Source organism: Idiotropiscis lumnitzeri, chromosome 13 (genome assembly GCF_059441095.1).
Source record: "Idiotropiscis lumnitzeri isolate Australia: NSW breed Sydney's pygmy pipehorse chromosome 13, RoL_Ilum_1.0, whole genome shotgun sequence".
Classification (NCBI taxonomy): domain Eukaryota; kingdom Metazoa; phylum Chordata; class Actinopteri; order Syngnathiformes; family Syngnathidae; genus Idiotropiscis; species Idiotropiscis lumnitzeri.
In genome coordinates, this window is record NC_142403.1 from 7,900,614 (window position 1) to 7,920,675 (window position 20,062).

General features: G+C 40.8%; 1 protein-coding gene across 5 annotated transcripts in view; it reads right to left on the reverse strand.

Moving 5' to 3' along the window:
• Positions 1–3,915: 3,915 nt before the first annotated feature.
• The window catches only part of acap2b (ArfGAP with coiled-coil, ankyrin repeat and PH domains 2b), a 32,460-nt gene continuing 16,313 nt past the window's right edge, over positions 3,916–20,062 (reverse strand). Inside the window, exons 9-26 of one of the 5 annotated variants that reach the window (XM_088312474.1) lie at positions 17,587–17,661; positions 16,795–16,806; positions 15,498–15,554; positions 13,961–14,073; positions 13,634–13,685; positions 13,437–13,537; positions 13,147–13,252; positions 12,701–12,909; positions 12,482–12,551; positions 12,205–12,299; positions 11,759–11,952; positions 11,107–11,208; positions 10,420–10,512; positions 9,826–10,058; positions 9,599–9,708; positions 9,415–9,525; positions 8,744–8,805; positions 3,916–4,736 (exon numbers count right to left, since the gene is read on the reverse strand). In XM_088312474.1, coding sequence (XP_088168600.1) covers positions 4,633–4,736; positions 8,744–8,805; positions 9,415–9,525; positions 9,599–9,708; positions 9,826–10,058; positions 10,420–10,512; positions 11,107–11,208; positions 11,759–11,952; positions 12,205–12,299; positions 12,482–12,551; positions 12,701–12,909; positions 13,147–13,252; positions 13,437–13,537; positions 13,634–13,685; positions 13,961–14,073; positions 15,498–15,554; positions 16,795–16,806; positions 17,587–17,661 — 1,899 coding nt within the window. In that variant the 3' untranslated portion in view covers positions 3,916–4,632. Of the gene's footprint in view, positions 4,737–8,743; positions 8,806–9,414; positions 9,526–9,598; positions 9,709–9,825; positions 10,059–10,419; positions 10,513–11,106; positions 11,209–11,749; positions 11,953–12,204; positions 12,300–12,481; positions 12,552–12,700; positions 12,910–13,146; positions 13,253–13,436; positions 13,538–13,633; positions 13,686–13,960; positions 14,074–15,497; positions 15,555–16,794; positions 16,807–17,586; positions 17,662–20,062 lie in introns of all 5 variants that reach the window. The other 4 variants (XM_088312473.1, XM_088312477.1, XM_088312476.1 and 1 more) reach the window with 4 other exon arrangements.

The window sequence follows — 20,062 nt, forward strand, 5'->3', positions numbered from 1 at the left end:
TTTATCTTCCTGTAAAGTTGCACCCCCCCCCCTCTCATTTAAAACTCCTCCCCCGCTCCCCATCTGTGCTCTAGCTCTTCCATTTTAGTCAATTCCACAGTCGACTCCACCATGTCAACAGACCAAAAACTATGCAGGAATTGATTCTATTTTCATCTCTATTTGCTTTCAACATGCCAAGTTTCCAGCTCAAGTTCACTTGGACAAATGTGGCTCCATTTGTAATGTGGGGGAACACAAGAGGCCCAAGATGTTTCCTGCGTGACATGGCACATTGTTCACTTTGGACCAATTCGGGAAAAGGGCCAAAATTCGTCAAGAGGTGACTTGTAGCTTCATCCCTCCCTTATGTCACCACGTGTGAGTTTCTGTGTCTGCATTTTTGTGTGTGTTGTAATAGTTTTGGACTACTTTTGTAGTTTTTTCAATTTCTGTTTTACTTTTGTTTTGTTTTTAATTCGATTATTTTTAATTAGTTTTTAGAGCCTTTTTTCACATTTTTATTTATTTTTATTTTTGGACAAATGCTTTGTTTTGGTTAGTTTTTAATCAGTTAGTTTTTTAGTATCTGGATTCATTATCGGGTGCAAATGGAAAAGAAACGGTTACTAAGTGTTGGATAATAAAGTAAACTACAATTTTCTTATTCTGAAATAACTGCACTTAATATCGACAAGAAAGCTCATGTATGAAATTTGTATGACTGACAATTATGAAAACAAAGGGCATTTTGCTAGGATTAGGTTTTTTAAAAGCATTTTTATTTTAAGAAAAAAATATTTTATTTTTAAACGTTATTTTGTTAGTGTTCTTTAAAGACAAGAACCTTTGTGTGCGTGTTTGCGTGTGCGTGTGTGCGTCTTCTAAGGAATCCCCAAGTCGTGTTGACTTTTGCAACTCCGGGATGAAGAATAGTGGCGCGGCAGAATGAAGGGACGCTCGGTTGAGTTTAGTGCGGACGAGCCGAGCTTCCCATCAAACACGCTACGCTCATCGGCTTCTCGGTTACGTCTTCCTTCCCAGAAGGAGGGAAGCCGCTGGAGGACTGCGACTTTTCTCGAGGCTCCCGGAGACGTTGTGCCGTAGGTGGTCCAATCCTTGGGCCAAGTAATTTTCTGTTCCCTCATTCTTCTGCTGCTCGTCATGTCCTTCTACTCGCCAACTCAAGGACGTGACAGATGGCGTCTCTATCACCTTCAGATGGGCCCATCCTGTATGTTCATCAGATAATCTCGTTCGATATTAAATCCACAATGGGACGAAGTTGATGATTTCATTGTTGGTCAAATTTTAAGTGTACGTAATTTCATTTCAAGCCCCCTCGACTGTCCTCATGTCGAAACTGGTGTACACTTTAACTTGTAATGTTACAGCATTTTTCCCAATATAACGTCATTATTTTAATATTGGGACTTTATTCATAAGGATTGTACATTTTGTTCCTGTTTAATCCTTGTCAAATTTAGTTTTTCATTGAGTTCGAAATACTTAATTGTCATTAAAAAAAAAGCTGATGTCACAACTTCATTTTAGTCAAATCAAATCAATCACCGCCCCACCCACATAATTCAATTTTTGCAACTTTGGCACCCTCCACTTTATTTTTTTTAAAGCATAAAAAAAATATATATATATCATAGAATACGTCTACTAATCTAAATAAAAGTTTGTATCTCCTTGTAATGCTTTAGTTTTGTAATATGAATACTTTATTTTTGTAAAATTACAATTTGATTCTCCTAAGGCTGTTACATCTTAATTTGCGTTTTTAAAGTAATAATACATAATTCATTTGAAATAAAAAGAAAAGTACAACTTTTTACCGTATAATTTCATCATGATGTAATTTGCATTAAAATTCCTATTCAATTTATTCCTATCTAGGTGTTCATCCCATATATTGTAATAGAACTTAATTTGCATAAAATGAAAAAGGAATATTCATAGCTTTATTTGTGACTTAATTGTAAATACAAAAATCATCTGATTTTATTCCCATAAAATGACAAATGAGCCCCCTCATAAATTCTGACTTCCTTCACTATTTCAACTTTTATTGAGGTTTCTCCTAGTGCAACTTTACTTCTAAAGTACAAGTCAACCCTTCTCGAAAATTACTGGCAATATTTTATTTTTATTTTTTTTTACCTCAAAATCAGAATTTCTTTTCTTTACAATTAATTTGATCATATAAAACGTCATTTTCTTTGTAATCCCTGTTCTTTCTCCAACGTTATCAGAGAAAGATATGACTTCCCCTCCTAACTTTATCCACATCAAATTATTTTTTTGTCTCATAAGATAACCACTTTTTAGGGAGGTATTGTATTGAAGCGTCTTTTGCTCTTAAACCCATTTTCTCACTATTTGTATTTTATTGTAGCAATTACGTCATCCTTCAAGTCAGAAATTCACTGACACTTTGATTAAAAAAAAACAAAATCGCATATGGTGTCCACGTGTAAGGAGTCACTTATTGATCCACGAGAGAATGGCAGACCTTCAAGTCAACAGCACTGATTCAAAAAAAGTTTCACTCAAGTGTGTATGTGATCATGTCCGAGCTCAATTGAGTTTTGTCTGGGCTGAAGATCCACTGAGTGATGTCTCACTTGCCCGTGAAGAGTGCTGACTCATCATCTGCAGACACACTCACCAGAGCAAGTTCCGAGTTGAGACATTTCAACCAGAGCGAGTATTATCTTATTTTGCCCCAATCTTTTCACAATGCACATTTAATGAGTCCATCCATGCTTAGGAAACATAATGTAAAATGAATCTGCGTACATTTAAATGCTGCCTCAGTGTCATCATGTTCCAGCGAGAAGAACAAAAAAAGTTTCCACAGTGAGGTTAAACAGATGCACGGCACATCTGGAACAGTGGCAACACGCCTGTTGCCGCCTGGTCGGGAAAGCTGCTGGAAAAAAGGCGGATTGCAAATGGCTGCAGGTTGAAATGATCCAAAAGGATCACATAATGATAATAATAATGTGCGGTGAAGTACAAGAAAAATAAATGTATTCAGAGCACACACTTGATTGTTTGGATTCTCAGCACAAAGCAGTTCCAGAACATGGAAAGTTGGAACTTTTCAATTGACTGTGAACATTATTGACAGTCTCTTTTGCGCTGCAGGAACACAAAGTACAACTAGCACTAACATATTGTTACATCATTTTAAAGTGAGCTTTATTACCTTTGTACAATTTTTGATAAAAGTGCTTGATTAGACGGACACGTGCACCTAATGTGTCCAATGAGTCAAAGTATGTCCAGGGATAAGTGGAAGCTTTTAGGTCAGTTAGATCTGGACTGCAACATGTTTTTATGGAGGGGAACATCTCATGTGGTGGCCCTTCATTTCTCCACAGGCGGGCACACCGCAAACTTCATGGAAAACAACCAGAACCAAAGCCAAAGCTTGGGCGTGTGTGCGTGTGTGGGCCGCCACACATTACAACCCAACACCTTTGGCCAACGATCATGTTCCCATCAAACTCCTTTTAAAAATTCCCCCCTTATAACTAGGATGTGGCTGTAAAGAAATTCACCAAGTTCAGATGTTCTAGTCAGTTTTTCCTGACCTTTGCTCTGGGGTTGAAATCTGAAAGTTTTGTGCGAAAACTTACTGCAATTTGTTACTGGTCGTAATTCCCTCCCCTTGTTGAAGGCCCCAGTTCCAGCCGAAGGAAAAGAGCACCTCAGTTTTTACTTTCCCTCTCCAAGAAATTACAAAAATACCCCAATTGAGTTTTGAACTATTCACACACAAAGCAACACAAATGACTCATAAGTTTGTGTATTAAAGTCCAGCTATAATTTTGCTAATCATATACAGTGCCATACATGTAACAATATAAAAAGCACTATGTGAAGAAAAGGGAGAAAGAATATACAAAAATTTCATTCAAGTACCAGTGAACAATTGCAATGTTTATGTACAGTATATCGATTTTTTTTTTTAATCCCAACTTGTCTTTTCATTTTACATTGAACACAACAAGGACGCAAACATACACGAGGGACTTGCACAAAAATAAAGACGATGTCTTGTTTCAATACTATAACACAAAGGGAGAATTTTTTTTTCTTCTATTTTTCTAGTCAGACTTCATGTTGTAATAAAAGTTCAGTTAAAAGTATACGGCATAGTCCACTTGAAAATCAGAAGGTCAAATCAAGAAAAATAAAATAAATCAAATGTGCGGGCGATATCAAATCACAAAGCCGGATGCGGTTTTCATCCTCCGTCATGAGCAAAATCGCATGGTCGATTGATTACCTCACTGGCAATCGCCACCAGATTCATCTCGAACATGTTGACACACACGACTTACCTCGAGGTAAACACTGGTGGTCATGTAAGACAGATTTGTGCAAATGAAAGTACAAGCTTGATAAAAAGGTCCCAACTAAGGCCTCGAATAAAAAAAGAACAAGTTTCCAGGTGACACGAAGGAGCTGAAGTGGCTTCAATGGCGTACCTTTAACTTGCTCGACTTCAGGCCGTCGTCCAACATTGGTCCTTCACGTGATTGCGCAGCCTGTGTCCAGCATCGGCAAGTCAAAAGAATACAATTTGGTGTCACATTGGAAACAAAAGAGCGAGGGCTGCAGGGGCGTTCATCATCAGGGTCTCTGAGGGTCGTAGTGCTGGTAGCGGTTCAGCTTGTCAGGGTCATTGGAGGCCATGTGGGTGAAATCCTGGAAGATGTCCTGGTAGGTTTCATCTCCTGTAACGAGACAAACAAAAACAATTGCCTTCAAAATAAATAAATAACACCACGTCCTATGTTGACATATTTTTCGATCTGTATATTAAAAGAACGAAAGGATGGATGGAGATATGTATGGACTGCCAGATGGTTGTGGATCGATCACCAGATAAATCTGAATATGCATAAAAGAGTATTGAAACACAACTCTAAAGATGTGACAAATGATCAAATGAACAAAATTAAAGAAAAATAATTGTAAAACAAATGCTTTAAAACAATGACAGAATGACAGCAAGAATGCTAAGTCGTCTTCTTCTTGGTTTCTGATTAATTTTGGTGACGAGAAAACCGCCTGTATGAAAACTGAAACATTTTACAAGCACGTGCATCCTGAGGTATACGTTTGTATTTATTTCATGGGTCTCAAAATCGTGGCCCTAAAACCCACACAGTAACAACGTCCATGGAAAGTTGTTTTCTTTGCCATCTAATGTGCATAGCAGCATCTCTCACTAGCAATTCCTGGGAAGTAAGGAGAAAAAAAAAAATCGCTCGAGACCAGTTTCAACCCTAAATTGGATGGGTGGGATGATATTGTATTACGTGATAAGACCCATTTAAAAGTCGCAGGGTAATTGAACAGGAAGTCTGACCGAATTCCAAGGCTGCTTTTTTTATAAAAATCTCCTACGAGTAAATTAACCAATATGAGCATCTGAACACAACATGTGAAAAACCCACCCAGGAAAAGTTTTGCCCATTCCATCTAAAGCAGATGGAACATCGCAGGAAAGTTTGAAATTTCATCATTCACTTCAATCATTTATGAATTGTTCCTTACATAGTGAGCTTATCTACCTGCTTTCGTCACTCAGTAAACTATGAGGGTCATTCAGTAAATAAGGTGAATTTTCAGGGATAAGGATTTCTAATATATATATATTTTTACAGTTAAAGTTTGACTTCTTTTTCACATGGATTTCATTTGTTTTGCAGATTAAAAAAACAAACAAAAAAAAAAAAAGAAAAGAGTTTTGGTGATTAACAAAGATGGCCGACCAAGAAGCATGCCCCAGGATTGAACAGTGGTCAGTTATCAGGTTTTTGGTTGCTGGAGGGTGCAAACCAGTTGAAATTCATAGCAGAGTGTCAACCGAATATGATGCGACATGTTTCAGCTGAAGAAATGTCTAAAATTAGGCTCAATAGTTTCAAGAAATATGGAGCAGTAGTGAGGATGAAGTGAGGTCTCCTGAGGTGATCGAATCAGTCAATGACCTCATTTGGTCTGACAGAAGGGTGACATTGCGAGGACTTTGACCTTATCTGTTGGGACAATACATAAAACATCATCACCATCATAAGTTGTGAGCGACTGGCTGAGACATCAGTCCAAATATTTTTACGCTGAGGGAATTCGGAAGCTTGTGCACAGATGGGAAAAGTGCGTGACAGTGCTGGGAGACTATGCTGAAAAAAAATAGCAAGCGTCTATCTGCATTAGAAGTCATATATATATATATATATATATATATATATATATAAATATATATATATATATATATATATTTGTCTATATAAAACACCTTATTTATTGAATGACCCTCGTATTAGGTCATATCCCATCATTGTGGAAATGACATGACATTACATTACATGAGAAGTGATCAGCCAGTCAGCAGAGGAAGGTGGAAACAAAAGGGTCACATTTAGAAGCAGCAGAAGGGAAAAGAAGAAAATGTCAGCCATACCTGTCAGAGCGCCGGCGTGGCTGCACATACCAAAGAGAAACGAGGCGCAGAGAGACCAAAAGATGGAGCAGAAAGAAGCAAGAAGCAAGCAGACACTCACGCACACACAGGAAGTCAGCTTATTGATAGAAACTGTATTGGGTTTAAAGTGCAGCCTTGTATCGACAACAAATACAGTTGGGGCAAGAAAGATGCAAACACAAAAAAAGGCACAAACTCTGGAGTGGGAATATACACCAACCGAAAGAACCAAAAGCTCTTAATTAGCCACTCAGAAATATTTTTTTCCAAAAGCTACAATTTGTGAAGTTTTAATCATACAGGTTTAAATGCGTTGATTGCACACTTAGTTGGAAAAAAAAAAAAAACAGGGATGAGGCGACATGTCTCGCATTCGTCATCTGATTGGGCGACTGATGAGGAGGCCCTCATCTACCAAGAGCGATTGTGAAAACGATGACGTTGGCATCAGATCACCAGTTTGTGTTCCTCTCTCCGTGATTGCTGACTGCTCTTGAGACGTGCGAGCATCCACAGTCACTAATCATCGCTTTCATTCCACTTTTTAACAGCTCGTACCAAGAAAAGAAAATTCTTTTCCGTCTTGTCATAGGTCCATAAACTCATTATTCCAAAAGTGACAAACTATTGCTTCTTGAAGAAGAAAAAAAAAAAAGCTGTGTGCAAAGGCAATCAACAGTCTCGTAGATGCCTAAAGAGCACCAGAGGGCGCTGCGGCATCATAATCATTTAAAGGGCCAGTGTGTAAGGGGGGGGGGGGGGGGGGGGGATCCTCGGATTCATGATAGAACGCAATCTAGGCAATCACTAACACAGTCAAAAATGCCTAATTACAGTAAAATATGTGAACGAAAAGACACTTGCTTTGATTGACTGGCGACCAGTCCCAGATGTTGTCAACTAGGAAACCTAATGAGGACCGGGCACCAGAGAAAAATGATTGGACACCTGTAGTCCATAAATGGAGAACAATAATCAAGAGTGACGCTGTTCATAAGCTCAAAAACATGTTGAGAGCGTCTTAACTGAGTGTGGACACATTTGTGTCGTTTGAGGAAAAGGAGTTGCAGAAAAGCAGGCCCACGTGTGAGTGAATGAGGGACACTACATCATCCTACACACTGCTCCTTTAATCAAAGTGCTTGTGCGCTGTCCAAATATTTGGGGCTGCCGGAGCAGCAACACCAGATGAAAATGTGGTCCATTTGTAGAACTGCTCAATCCGACAGCCCCCCTCCTCATATGCCGCCATCAAAAGCTAATTAGCTGTGCTGATTTGCATGAAAAACAACAAATCGCGACCATCACAATCTATTCTGACAATTCGGGATTTGCGGCCATAACATTGGATGAGCGCAGACAAATGCCTCATAACATAAGCATCAAAACCAGAGAAACTTTGGTCCAACAACATCAGTCAAATCTGTTTTTCTTTCTGTTCAATAAAAGATTGTTGTATGCACATTTGAAGTGCGTACACTACAGAATTGCCTGAAAACAAAATAAGACATCAAGATTGTTGCATATCAACATCGTAACAGATAGGATGTGTCATGTTTGGATGTTTGGACATTCGACAATAAAGTGGCAGTGGAAGATTAAAAGACACACGTTGCAAAAAAACAACACCCTAGTATAGAGTATAATTACACTACCGGTACTTTATGAACTAGACAGTCATTTGAATAAATATGCATTCCCAAAGAGGGATAAATAATTTGCCCAAAGATTGAGGTGTTTCATACTGTGTAACTAATCGAAACTCAGCAAGTGTGGTCACTCTGAATTGAAAGGGAGGCTGCAGCTTCTTTCTAATACCCTCGAGCAGCTTTTCATTGTGCTGCCGTCAGTAAATATTTCAGCATCATGTTGAAACAGAATACTGCAGCAAGGTACGCTTGCAACTGACACTGAAGCATCCCCGGGTGCTGCTAGTCACTCACAAAGTCGGGCTGCGATCATTTTCCATTAACTGGAAGTGACCTAAGAAAAATGGCTTCCAATTTGCAAGAAGCAACTGAAGAAGATTTCAGTCATTTACGATGACCACAAAACGCTGTTAATTATGTGCCTCCTCAAGAAACATACTTCACAAGCAGGCCCTTGTGGTTTTTTTTTCCACCCTCCCCCTGAGCCTGTTCCTGTGACACGCAAATACTGTGCATTAGGTGTCATCCAGCTGCAGACTGATAAACTCCTGCATACACTTCCTGTACTGCAACTCAGTGGGGCCGTTGGCGTTATATTGACCTGTCTGGCTGTAGGGCCCCTCCGCCTCGCGCATCTCCTCGTTCATCTTGGCCAGTCGCAGCCTGCAGGGCGGGGAGAGAGAGAGAGAGAGAAAAACAAAATAACATTAGAAAGATTCTTATCAGTGATCAATAATCCCCTTTCGGACAGTGCAGCTTTACACATGAGAGATGATTCGGATTGGCCATTACGCTATTGTGTCTTTGTATGCACCAAATAGCGGATGAGATCAATATGCGCATATAGTGACACCTTGTGGCGGATTCTCCTTCATTCATGCAGACAAAAAATAACCAGAAGAAAATGTAAAATAGGCTTGAGGGATGATGGCTCAGACTCATCCAACACAGGAGCTGAGATTGAAAACAGCAAACCTCAAAAGTGTGAGGTAGGCCTCCACGTTGGTGTAGTCAATCGTCACTTTCAGAGCACCTGTTCCATAAACCTTCTGATACAGTATAATATCCCGCTGTCAGGGTTTATTTACTGACAATGAGCCCCTCACAGTGAGTCACATCTCATTACAATGATGGAGTAGCCAGCAGAAATGTGTGCTGACAGTCCGTGTTAAACAAAACCAATGAGATGTTTACGAAGTCAAAGCTTGGGGGACGGTTCATAAACAAAAGCTCAAGACAGCATTGACCGATCAAAAACTAAATGACACTCACAATGTAACAATGTCTGCATTGGCTGCCTCCACTGCGATGGCCAGCGGTGTTTTCTCCTCAATGTCTGCAGCATTTTGATTGGCTCCTCTTTTCAAGAATAAACACACTTGCCTGAAAGTGAGACAAGTTAAACGTATGGTGTGCCGAAGTTTAGTCTATGAGTCAAAGAGCGCCAAAAACCAACCCTGTGCGTCCCAGCATGGTGGCGTGGTGCAGGGGTCCTCGACCTTGAGCGTCCTGCTGATTCACATTGGCCGCGTTTTGGAGCAGAAATTCACAGGTCACCAATGAGCCCTGGAATGAAAGATTGGACACAAACAATTGAAAAGGGATATATACATTATTACATAGCTGAGTAGCAATAATTTTTATTTTCCAAATTTAGACAATGAGTTGCTAAAGCCTGCTTACCCCGCGCACGGCCATGATGAGCGGCGTCCTCTTGTCGTCTTCCGTGTTGACCCAGTTGACTTGGGCTCCATGGGCCAGCGCCTCAGCCATGTCAGGTAGACTGCGGGCACATGAAGCCCAGTAGAGCTGAAGACCTGAACTGTACTCCTTGGGCTCGTAGAACACCGTCTCCTTACAAGGTGACGGTGGGGGCAGGGTGGCCGGCATTGCCATGGGCGGAGGCTCAGCAACATCTTAAGAATAAAGACAAAATATTTGGATTCACACTTTGCAAACTGAAAGAATGATAGCATCTTGAGACATGTCCACACATTGACATGAAATATGTTTTCCTAGCAAAAATGTAAAAAAAAATATAAAAAATAGACACATTTTGGCCAATGAAAAAGCTTAAATGATATTTCACTTTCATCATATGGTGCATTTCAAAGGACACATGTTTAATAAAAGCTTTTTTGTCTTCACCCAGACAAAAAACAACATTTGCGCGTTAATAAAAAGCAATGTTTTTGTTTTCTTAAACACTCGTGTTCATGTGCCTTCAGTTTAGGTTAGAGGTGATGGCCAAGTCTATGTGAGGATTGTTTTTTTTACCTGCATCGGCCAAACTACTATTAGAGGGGGTAGTGGCCAGCATTTCCCTGCTGCCATCAGCACTATGCTGGATTCCACTGTCTGCACTTTTGACTGTGGAGAAAGAGAAAGACCACCAATGAGGAACACGGATGTAAAACAACCTGAAAAATTATGTTCAATGAGCTTAATTGTTCATTCAGTGTAACTTCAACATTTTAGAATGTTTGATAAATATTGTTTTAAGAATTAGAATTATTGTCTCTAATAAGTTTAATATTATTACTAAGAAGACATTGGCAATTTTATGAGCAAATTTCAAACCGATTTTACTCTCACTGACACCTCGTGTTATTATAGGTGCCCATGAATAAAACCGTGTATATTATTCTGGATGATCATATAGTGTCAAGAAGGGATGCGTGATGACAGATCTCAACAATTAGGTCTCGATATCACAACAACATGAAGACACAACATATATTAATCAGGGAACCACAACCGTGTGAGCATCATTGCCTCCCCCAGGAAACCGACAACATGGAATAATTCTCTTTACACAAAGAAATCCTCTATTAGTAAGAGTCAGGATGAGGGAGCAGAAGGCGAGAGGATGAAGGGTTGTTAGGATCACAGCCTCCAATTAGCAAGAGCCAAATGGACAAATGGGATGGAGAAGCAGGCCAAACATTAACTGTGAATACTTACTGCTCCTGAGCTTGGAGGAGTTGTCAAAGTAGGAGAAGAGTGAATGAAGCTCGTCAGGACAGAAGAGAGAGTCCCGCCGGGCCTCCGAGCCACTGGCAACAGCTATGCGAGGGATGATGGGATTTGGGGAATGGGATATTGGGTCGCGCAGGGTATTGAAAGGCAGGGGGGAGTGGGTGGGTAGGAACGGCGATTTAAGGTAGGCGGGTGGAGCAGGTATTAGTCCGGTAGCAAAGAGCAGCCAGGGGGAGGAGACAAAATGAGACAAAAGAAGGAGAGAGGAGAATGAGAGAAAGAGCGAAGGCAGAAATAGTTACAGTAGCTGCTCGGCTGACGTTGGAGGAGACGAGACTACAAGAGGCAATGGGAGGCAAACAGAGCTTAGACATATGCTGTTCGCGGAGAACATACACTATGCCAAAATGTTTGGTCACAGCGGTGCAAAAAGCACACTGAGCACAGGGTGGGGGGGGGGGGGACAGGCAGCGATGAGGGAAGGAAGAGTGACTCTTAAGACGTTGTGCAGGTGTAATCACCTTTGTCACCCGCAAACCTCACTACACTCATGTAGTCAAGTTGAACAGTAGGTTTAAGACACACGCGTTACCATCGAGGGTGCTTTTTAACGTATCGTTCCACTGACCTGACTGACCAGAGGTGTTGGAACCAGGTCGAAGTTTGGGGGTGGGCGGCGGCGGTCTTGGGGGCAGGTGCTCAGAGCTGCTGCTGAGACTCTTCTCCTGTTTACTGAGGGACACCACCTTGCTCCGAAGCTCCTCATCAGACGGCCTGCGCACAAACCTGCGATCCACATACTTGGCTTTGATGTAGGCCTCGACTTCATGTCTGGTAAAATCACAAGAAAAGACAATTCAGAACATTCAGGAGTTTGTATTCCAAAACTGGCTGATGCATGCTGCCAAATACCAAAAGTACATCATCACTGCATTAATACATTCCAAGAAATGATAGCGGGCAATTTCAAGTCAAAAGCAGTTTTCGTATCGAGTCAGTTAATTAAAACAGTATGTCAATAGCTTGCTTCTTGTTTAAAAAAAAATAAATGAATGCAACAATCTGGCCCAAATAAAATGATACCTTGGGTCTCCTGGCTGTGGTTTTCTTGCTCCCAGCTCCTCTCGCCGAGCCTCATATATCTGGTTAATAACTCCATTTCCGAGTTCACACATTAGCTGCGAGAGAGAAAACGAGAGCACCTTTGGTTTGAACAGATCCTGCGAGCGCTTGTTAAACATCATGAAATAAAAAAAGAACGTTTAATTGTGAATGAATGCAAATTAGTTTATGTGAAGGAACAGAGAATGTGTCTTAGATGGTTCTTGTTCATATGTTTATGAACATTAACTCTCTTTACCTTAAGTAGTTCCGGCTCCCATGAATCCAAAGTCAGCGACCGGACCTTTGAGAAATGAACTCCCAGACTCCTGCAGGTGAGGAAAAATTTACAAAAAGTTGATTACAACCTCGCTAACTTTATCTCCTAAAAAGGCTGCGCTGGGTTTCAATTACTGTCATTTTGCTTCCATTAATCTGAAACTAAGTTTTATATTTGACCATATCACAATGTGATCACCTGTGAATTCCAGAGCATTGAATACAAAGGGTGATGCCGAGATTGATGCTGGCCCAGCGTGGATCTGGCTGGCCGCAGTCACAGCAACAAGCGTTGCCCGGGATGGCGATGACTTTCTGCAGGGCGCTCTCGCCTTTTAGTGATCTCTCCTTGGGTTCCCCGCCGGAGTCTAAGCTCCCTGTTGATGTGGAAGACTTCCTGTCCAGCTTCTGTGGTGGTAACACAGCAAAGAAACACTCATCATTTGTTGAAAGGATTAACCCATTTTTATACAATGTAATGATTAGCATCTAAAAATCGAGGAATGCAATGGATATTCCAACACATTTTCCTTTTTAATTGACCATTCCAAGATTACTCGTAATGCCAGCCATGTGTGTTTTAAAAATGTAAATCTCCCATCCAAGCAGTCAGCCTTGTCACATTTATTTATTTATTTTTTTTACCTCAGCATCATCTCCCTTGTCGCGGAAGGCAGTGGCGATGCTGTTCTGGACTGCTTTGATCCACGCTTGTCGCAACTTCTCAGAGTCTGCTTGCATCATGCAACTCCTGTTGGGGGAAAAAAAGCGTCACACAACTGCTGCTTAATGCGTATGAGCAGGTGTGTCACTGTGTGTATGTGGTAGGATGTCGGTACATTACTACGTTTACAGATTCCTGTGCTCATAGAGTTAACTAGTTGTGCCTCAAAGGTTAATGTGGCTGATGTGCATTTTGCTTTGTGTGCACTTACTTGGTGGGTGACACCACCTCAAAACAGAAGCGGCGCTCTAAATCTTCACAGTGTTTGACTGTGCACAGCCTCAGGTCTTCCACGACCACTGTAGGGTTGTCCTGGGGCAACATAAAACAGAGAGTTGAAAAATCTGAGCCTTGAGCGGTCATGTAAATGGTCAGTCTACTAGTTGAGGTTGGCTCACTCGGACATACCTTGAATTTCTTCTGGTAAACCAGCTGATTGTTTTGGATGGAGAACCACCGCCTGAAAAGTGATCACAAGATTGAAATGCATACCTCTGCTAGGTTTGCAGTTTTAAAGACAACGGCAAATTCATTTCAATGGTGTTCGGTTTACTTTGAGCCTCAAATTAAAGGTGATATCATATTCGCTCTATCAAAATCAACTAAATTCAAAAGTAAATGTTTTATATATCTCTTCATTCATAAAGAGGTCCAAACCAAGCCTGGTCTCGCACACCTACTCTTGAATTGTTTATGTGTCCATATTCATTTTTATCAGAGGAGGTCCTGTCATACCGATTCCATGTCTTGAAGGCATTGCTGGCCCGCTTGAAAAGATAACCCTCCATGGCGATGCCGTTATCCGCATCCACGTTGTATTCCAATTTGGTGTCGTCATTTGAGAAGTCCTACACATGGGGGAAAAGATTGGAAAGGAAATTATGAATAAAAAGCAACCCGAATGAAGAAAATAAATCAAAACAGACACAAACACATAATCCTTGCAAACACTGGTGCAACTGATTGCTTTCAGGTGATGAGTGAGTCTGCAGTTTTGCCAAAGCCACTAAACCTCTTTAGTGTATTGAGTGCCAAGTGAACTCTCGCTGTTCAGTGATGTGGATGGTCACACTGCTCCCAACACAAAACTCTTGTTTTGAAGTTGAAGTGAAAGCAGTCTGCTGCTGTCAAACGATCAGATGTGCTGTCATGGGACCTCCACTCCGTTCGTATGACTTCGACTACCTCACTGCTCTTTTGTTACACTGCGATAAAACCTCTCCAGCTTCATTTTCTTCAAATGACGCTGAATACTGGGATGCACGCATTCTGCGTGAGTATGTGTATCCTTGAGCACTCAGTTTACATCAAGGGCAAGCGAGCCGTCAAGCAATTACAGCTTGGGTAAAGAACACTTCATGGAGAGAAGTAATCCCTTATTTGCACGATTTTGTTGATATGAAAAAGAACGAGACCAAGATGCATCATTTTAAAACTTTTTCTACCATTTCTCCTGTTCTTCTAGTATCTATTGTTTAAGTGGTTGAATTTGGGTTCTAATTCCCCGCTAATTTATTACACCATATGGAAAACGTTTTGTTACAGCTCCAGCTGTTGTGACAAACGCAATATAAATAAAGCTGTACGGTATTGTATTGGATAAGACCATTTAAGACATCAGGGATCAGTGAAAATTTCTTTGGCCCAAATCTCTGTTCATCCCAAAGCACTGGCAAAGCTTGGACGATAATTCATTGAATTGTTGGGTTACCATGATCTGGATGACACACACTCGGATAACTGGGGTTTATTTTTGGGTGCACAACAAAGGCCCTGAAAAAAGAAAGCAATAGGAAAAGTCCTACACACATTGAACCTGTCACTTCTTGCTTCAGATGGGACGTAATTCATCTGTTGGAGAAACACGACTGAAAGGTAACGTTGGGCAGAATGAGGAGACTCCTCAAAAAGTAACTTAAGTTTGGGCCATGTAAACATACACACACACTTAACCGTGTGCACCGCTAATTATTGAGACCAAAGAAAGAAAAGCATGAAATGCAACAATGTCGGTGACTTCAAATCCAATGACATGGCTCCACAGCGGAATGGTCAAAACAATGAAGCATCACAGTAAACATGCCACAAAATGAACACGTTTACATGATCATGTGTAGCACTTTTAAATGAAAGGCGCAGTCGTGGGTGCAATCGGGTACACAGACACTGCATTGCAGTCTTGGTGGGTTAGTACGAAAAAGGAGAGAAGATGGCCAAACGTTGGGTTAGTAAACGGAAACCAAACAGAAATCAATGTCGTGATACTACGTACGGAGGATGACCTCCAAGCACAAAAGTTTCGGTGGTCTGAGTCGAACTCCGTCATCTCCTAAATGTCACACAGCAAAAAGAAAAGAAACATGTACTTCTCGGCCCAAAAGAGAAAAAAAACAGGCTGAAAGTAAGGCAGAAACACATTTCTCAACAGACATGGGCACTGGCTCCCAATCAAATATGAACACAAATGTACACCACAGGCTGACTCACCAGATACCAAACATAGTGGAAACGACTGAAAATCTTCATCCTCAACAATCCTGTCAAGTGCGTACAATAGTTTGTGATACCCTTAAGGGGTCGAGTCTTCTGCATCAAAAGCTTTAAGTGTAGCATCTGGAAGCTGCATGCCCATTTCCGAAACAAATAGAACTCCTCCTTTGGCTGTGTGTGTGTGTGTGTGTGTGTGTGTGGGGGTGCGTGTGTGTGTGTCCAAACTGTCACAGCCACTGCTACTGATCCTCCTCATGAGGCCTCACTCTCTGAAGGTCACCTGCGTGCCCGTTTGTGTGTTTCTGTGTGTGTGTGTGTTGGCGATCCGATATCCAAGGGGACCGTGCTAAACAGCTCAGTCATCAAACATTTATATGCTGTTGAGGTTAGCAGACACACACTCGGCCTTTCCTCAGTACAAGATGTGGAAAGTCCTCATGAAAGCAGCCATGTTCTTTCCACTGTGGCCGTCGTGTCATGGGTGAGTAATGCACAATAGTGGGAAAATGATTCAGAAAATAGTGGATGTCCCTTCTTTTGACTTTTGTTTCGGGAAATATGCAGAAATAAAATGAAATAACGTGGCGACATAACTACAACATATCGCACCAGGTAGACGCTAACTCACCTCATAAAATGTTCTTTACAATATGAAGTACGCAGCAAAATCTGCCTGTTTTTCTCCATCTTAGGGGGCGGCCATTTTGTCACTGGCTGTCGAGTGAAAATGACATCGCAGTTGTGATCGGTCGTTAACTGAGCCCTGAGCAACTGTGATGTCATTTTCAGTTGACAGCAAGTGACAAAATGGCCAATCCCTAAAATGGACAAAAACAGATGGATTCATATTCCAATATTAATCAGAATTTAGACTAGTGGAGCCGCATAAAAACATTGTTGTTCTTTTGAGAAAGCAATTGAGAACAAAATGTAACTCAGAAATCAGTTTTGGTGATAATCTGATAAAATGATGGAATCCAGAAATGTTCTGATGATCTACTAAAGCCCAGATCTTTCGAGCAATTTGTCTTTTGCGTAGTCTTGAGTAGCGAGGAAAAGGGTGCTCAAACATTGCTTACCTGTAAAGCAGCCTGAAGCAAGTAGAAGAAGAAATTGAGAAAAAGAGCATCAGACATTTTGTTAGGAGGCTAGAGACGGGAAGCATTGGCAGACAGACAGCATTTAAAAAAGGAGGATGAAGATGAGGAGGAGAGGTGTTAAAGTAAAAACATGGCCATAAGAAGAAAGAGTGGACATCAAAACAGCACAAATTGTGAGCCAAGATGACAGAATGCGATGAAATTGTGAATACATGAAAAAAAATCCACTGACAGACGAATACAGGAGTATAATACATCTGTATGTAATCTTTGCATGTCGGTTAACACAGTACAGTGTTAGTATATGACCAACTGAAATGTTACGCAGTTTACAGTCAACATTTAATAATGCATCAGAGAGAGGTTGAGATCATGCAGGGGTATCACGTTATCACGTTACATACACCTGAGTGTGGTGTACTACCTCAATTAACTCAGTGTATGGTGAGTGGTTGATATCTTGTCATCCCGTCTTGTATCACTTGTTGGTATCACACTGAGTGGTAAATACTTGCGAGTTGTAGCGAATGTTGTTGTTTTTTTGTTTGTTTTCTTTTGTCAGGGTTCGTTAAATGTTGCAAAAGTTTTTCTTGTTGCCGAGAAATTTTGAACATGTTCAAAAATTTGCAGGGCAGGGGCAACATTAACGAGAAGGGCATCATTCCTAACTGCACACATTGAATTGATGGTCCAATTATTTGACTGCTATTTCAGTTACTTTTAGTATAAAATGGAGTGAAATCACGGCCATATTTTTACACAAATCTGTACCTTTTGCTGGATGGTGGAGTGTTTTTGCTCCATGTCCCGCTTTTCTTTGGCAGCATCCACAACCAGCTGGTCCAACTGCAAAGGCAAACAGATTAGTAGTCAGACATGCTAAACCACCTGGTCACACTCAACCCCAAAAACAACCACTAAAAGATCGCACAAAAAATGACAAAGATATGTTTAACAGCAAAATCTCTCATGCTAAATACAGAACTGCTTAAAAATGTTTCGTATACCCTTTAGATTCTTGAGATGAGAACATAAATTAGAGAGGCGAAGGAGAATCCCTCTCCAACTAACCAAACTGACTCATCAGCAAAGGAGTCATCTTGTGTGAAATCAGGTGGGAAATGAATGATTCTCATGTCAAGATCACATTCGTAGAAAGAAAGAAATGTTCCTCCGATCGGAGAAAAAAAGCAACAAATGCCTGCTTTCAAAGGGTTTCGCCACAAATGTGCCAGTTTGCCTCAAGGCATTGAGGTTCAAGTCTATTCATAATTTGTTGCCACAATGCGACCTAAATCAGAAGGGAAGACACAAGGATCATTCTCTGCTCACTGGTCACTGAGTAAAGAGGGCAAATTTAACAAGCGGTGAGAAGAACTCAAAATGTGAGACTGAATTATTGTTTGATCGTGTCACTAAGACCTTGTTTCTTTCATACCAATGCTGAGACAGAAATCTTTTTTTAATCATTATTTTGAGTAAATTTTATGTTCATCATTTAAAGGTCACTTTACAAATATGGGAGAAAGGAACAAATATTTTTCCAGAGGAGGCGCAACTTGAAGTCAAGTCAAAAATGTGCTTTACAATAATATGTTCCATGCGCCCCCATTAACCTAAACACGGCATTCTCTCATGACTAGGTTTGTGGAAAATGTACACCGTCTACTGCTTGAAGACACCCTTGTGAGGATAAGCGGCTGAGATAATGGATGGATGGATGAATTAGCAGCAAAATCCATCCATTTTCATTCAGCTCCAACTCAGATAACAGGTGGTTTTCATTTTCATTCATTTTCAGTCAACAGCAAGTGACAAAATGGCCGCCCCCTGACATGAATAAAAATGGATGGATTTTGTTGCTTAATTCAAATACCACAAACATAAAATGAATCAGAATGCTGGGGGTGCATAGAACATATTATTGTAAAGCTTTCTTTTACTTGACTTATACATAATAATACAATTTCATTTGTATAGGGCATTTCAACTTCCCCTTTAGTAAGACAAACTTATGAAATTCTATCATATAATTTAATTTGGCAGATGATATTGAAAACAGAGATCTATCTGGTGTTTAAAAAAAAAAGATGCTTTGTTTTGGGAGCAGCTAAGCCTTTTGTTTTGTTTGGGCAGGAAATGGGTGGACGGCAGAGCAGCAGTATGATAGCATCAGATGGGAAATATTTTCCTGCTGTCACAACCATAACAACAAGTCCAGTCCAGTCCACATTATCTATTTACATACATTTTATTCAAATCTGTGTGCAGCTCCCCGCATACTTTTAGAGAGTGACACACCTAGAAAAAAGTTTAATGGTTTATGTCTATAAAGGATTCTTATAATAACGACACTGAGTTTAACCTATATTCCGACATCTGTACCTACGCGTATCACTGCTTTGGCCATGTTAAGACAACAGATATATTTACTGGTCTCAAGTCTTCACTCAGCCACAATAACACAAGTAGAATTAGTAGTAATATTTTTTGGGGCGTATTTCGTCAGACATTGATAACAGACCTGTTGACAGCTCCTCCACACCTCCCTGCACAGCCGCTCCACCTTCTTCAGCTTCATGATAGAAGGAGTTAATCCTCTTGTACTTGCTTCCCACTGTTTGGATGCCGATTCTCCCCCCTTTGTCACTTCTACACACATCTAAGCTCAGTGCAGATTTCCAGTTTCACTCAGCAGGCGTGCGCTTCATGGTTGCATTTTTCCTCTCCCAATTTTCCTCTTCTGTTCTTTGACTGTTGAAGCCACGCGTTTCCATAGGTGCCTCTTCCTTCTGCGTCGATTACTATGGAAGATTACACTCCGCCTCTCATCCTGTCCTAAATTGGTGTCAACAAAAGCTTCTATATTCCTGATACTGTTCTCTCTTGTGAAGGATGGTTCCAATTTCAGCACATGAGAGTTAAAAAAAAACCGCACTGGTCTCACCACTCCAGTTTAGAGGAATGTGGTTTGAACTGTTAGCCCCACAGAAACACTATTTGCTCCCTACTTCTTTTAACAAACACGCTCCACTCAACAAATTTCTTGGGTTTCTCCACCACATTCTCTCAGCTGACTCGAAACTCTAGTGAGACTGACGGTGGGAAAATACGACTCAAGCCTTCGAGCTGCCTTCTTCCTCATTCTATTGAGATCACCATCTCAGAGTCACACGCGGGCTAAGAGGGAGGGTTGTTTATCATAGGATGCACGCACATTCACTTCACAGAGAGCAATTACTTCAAA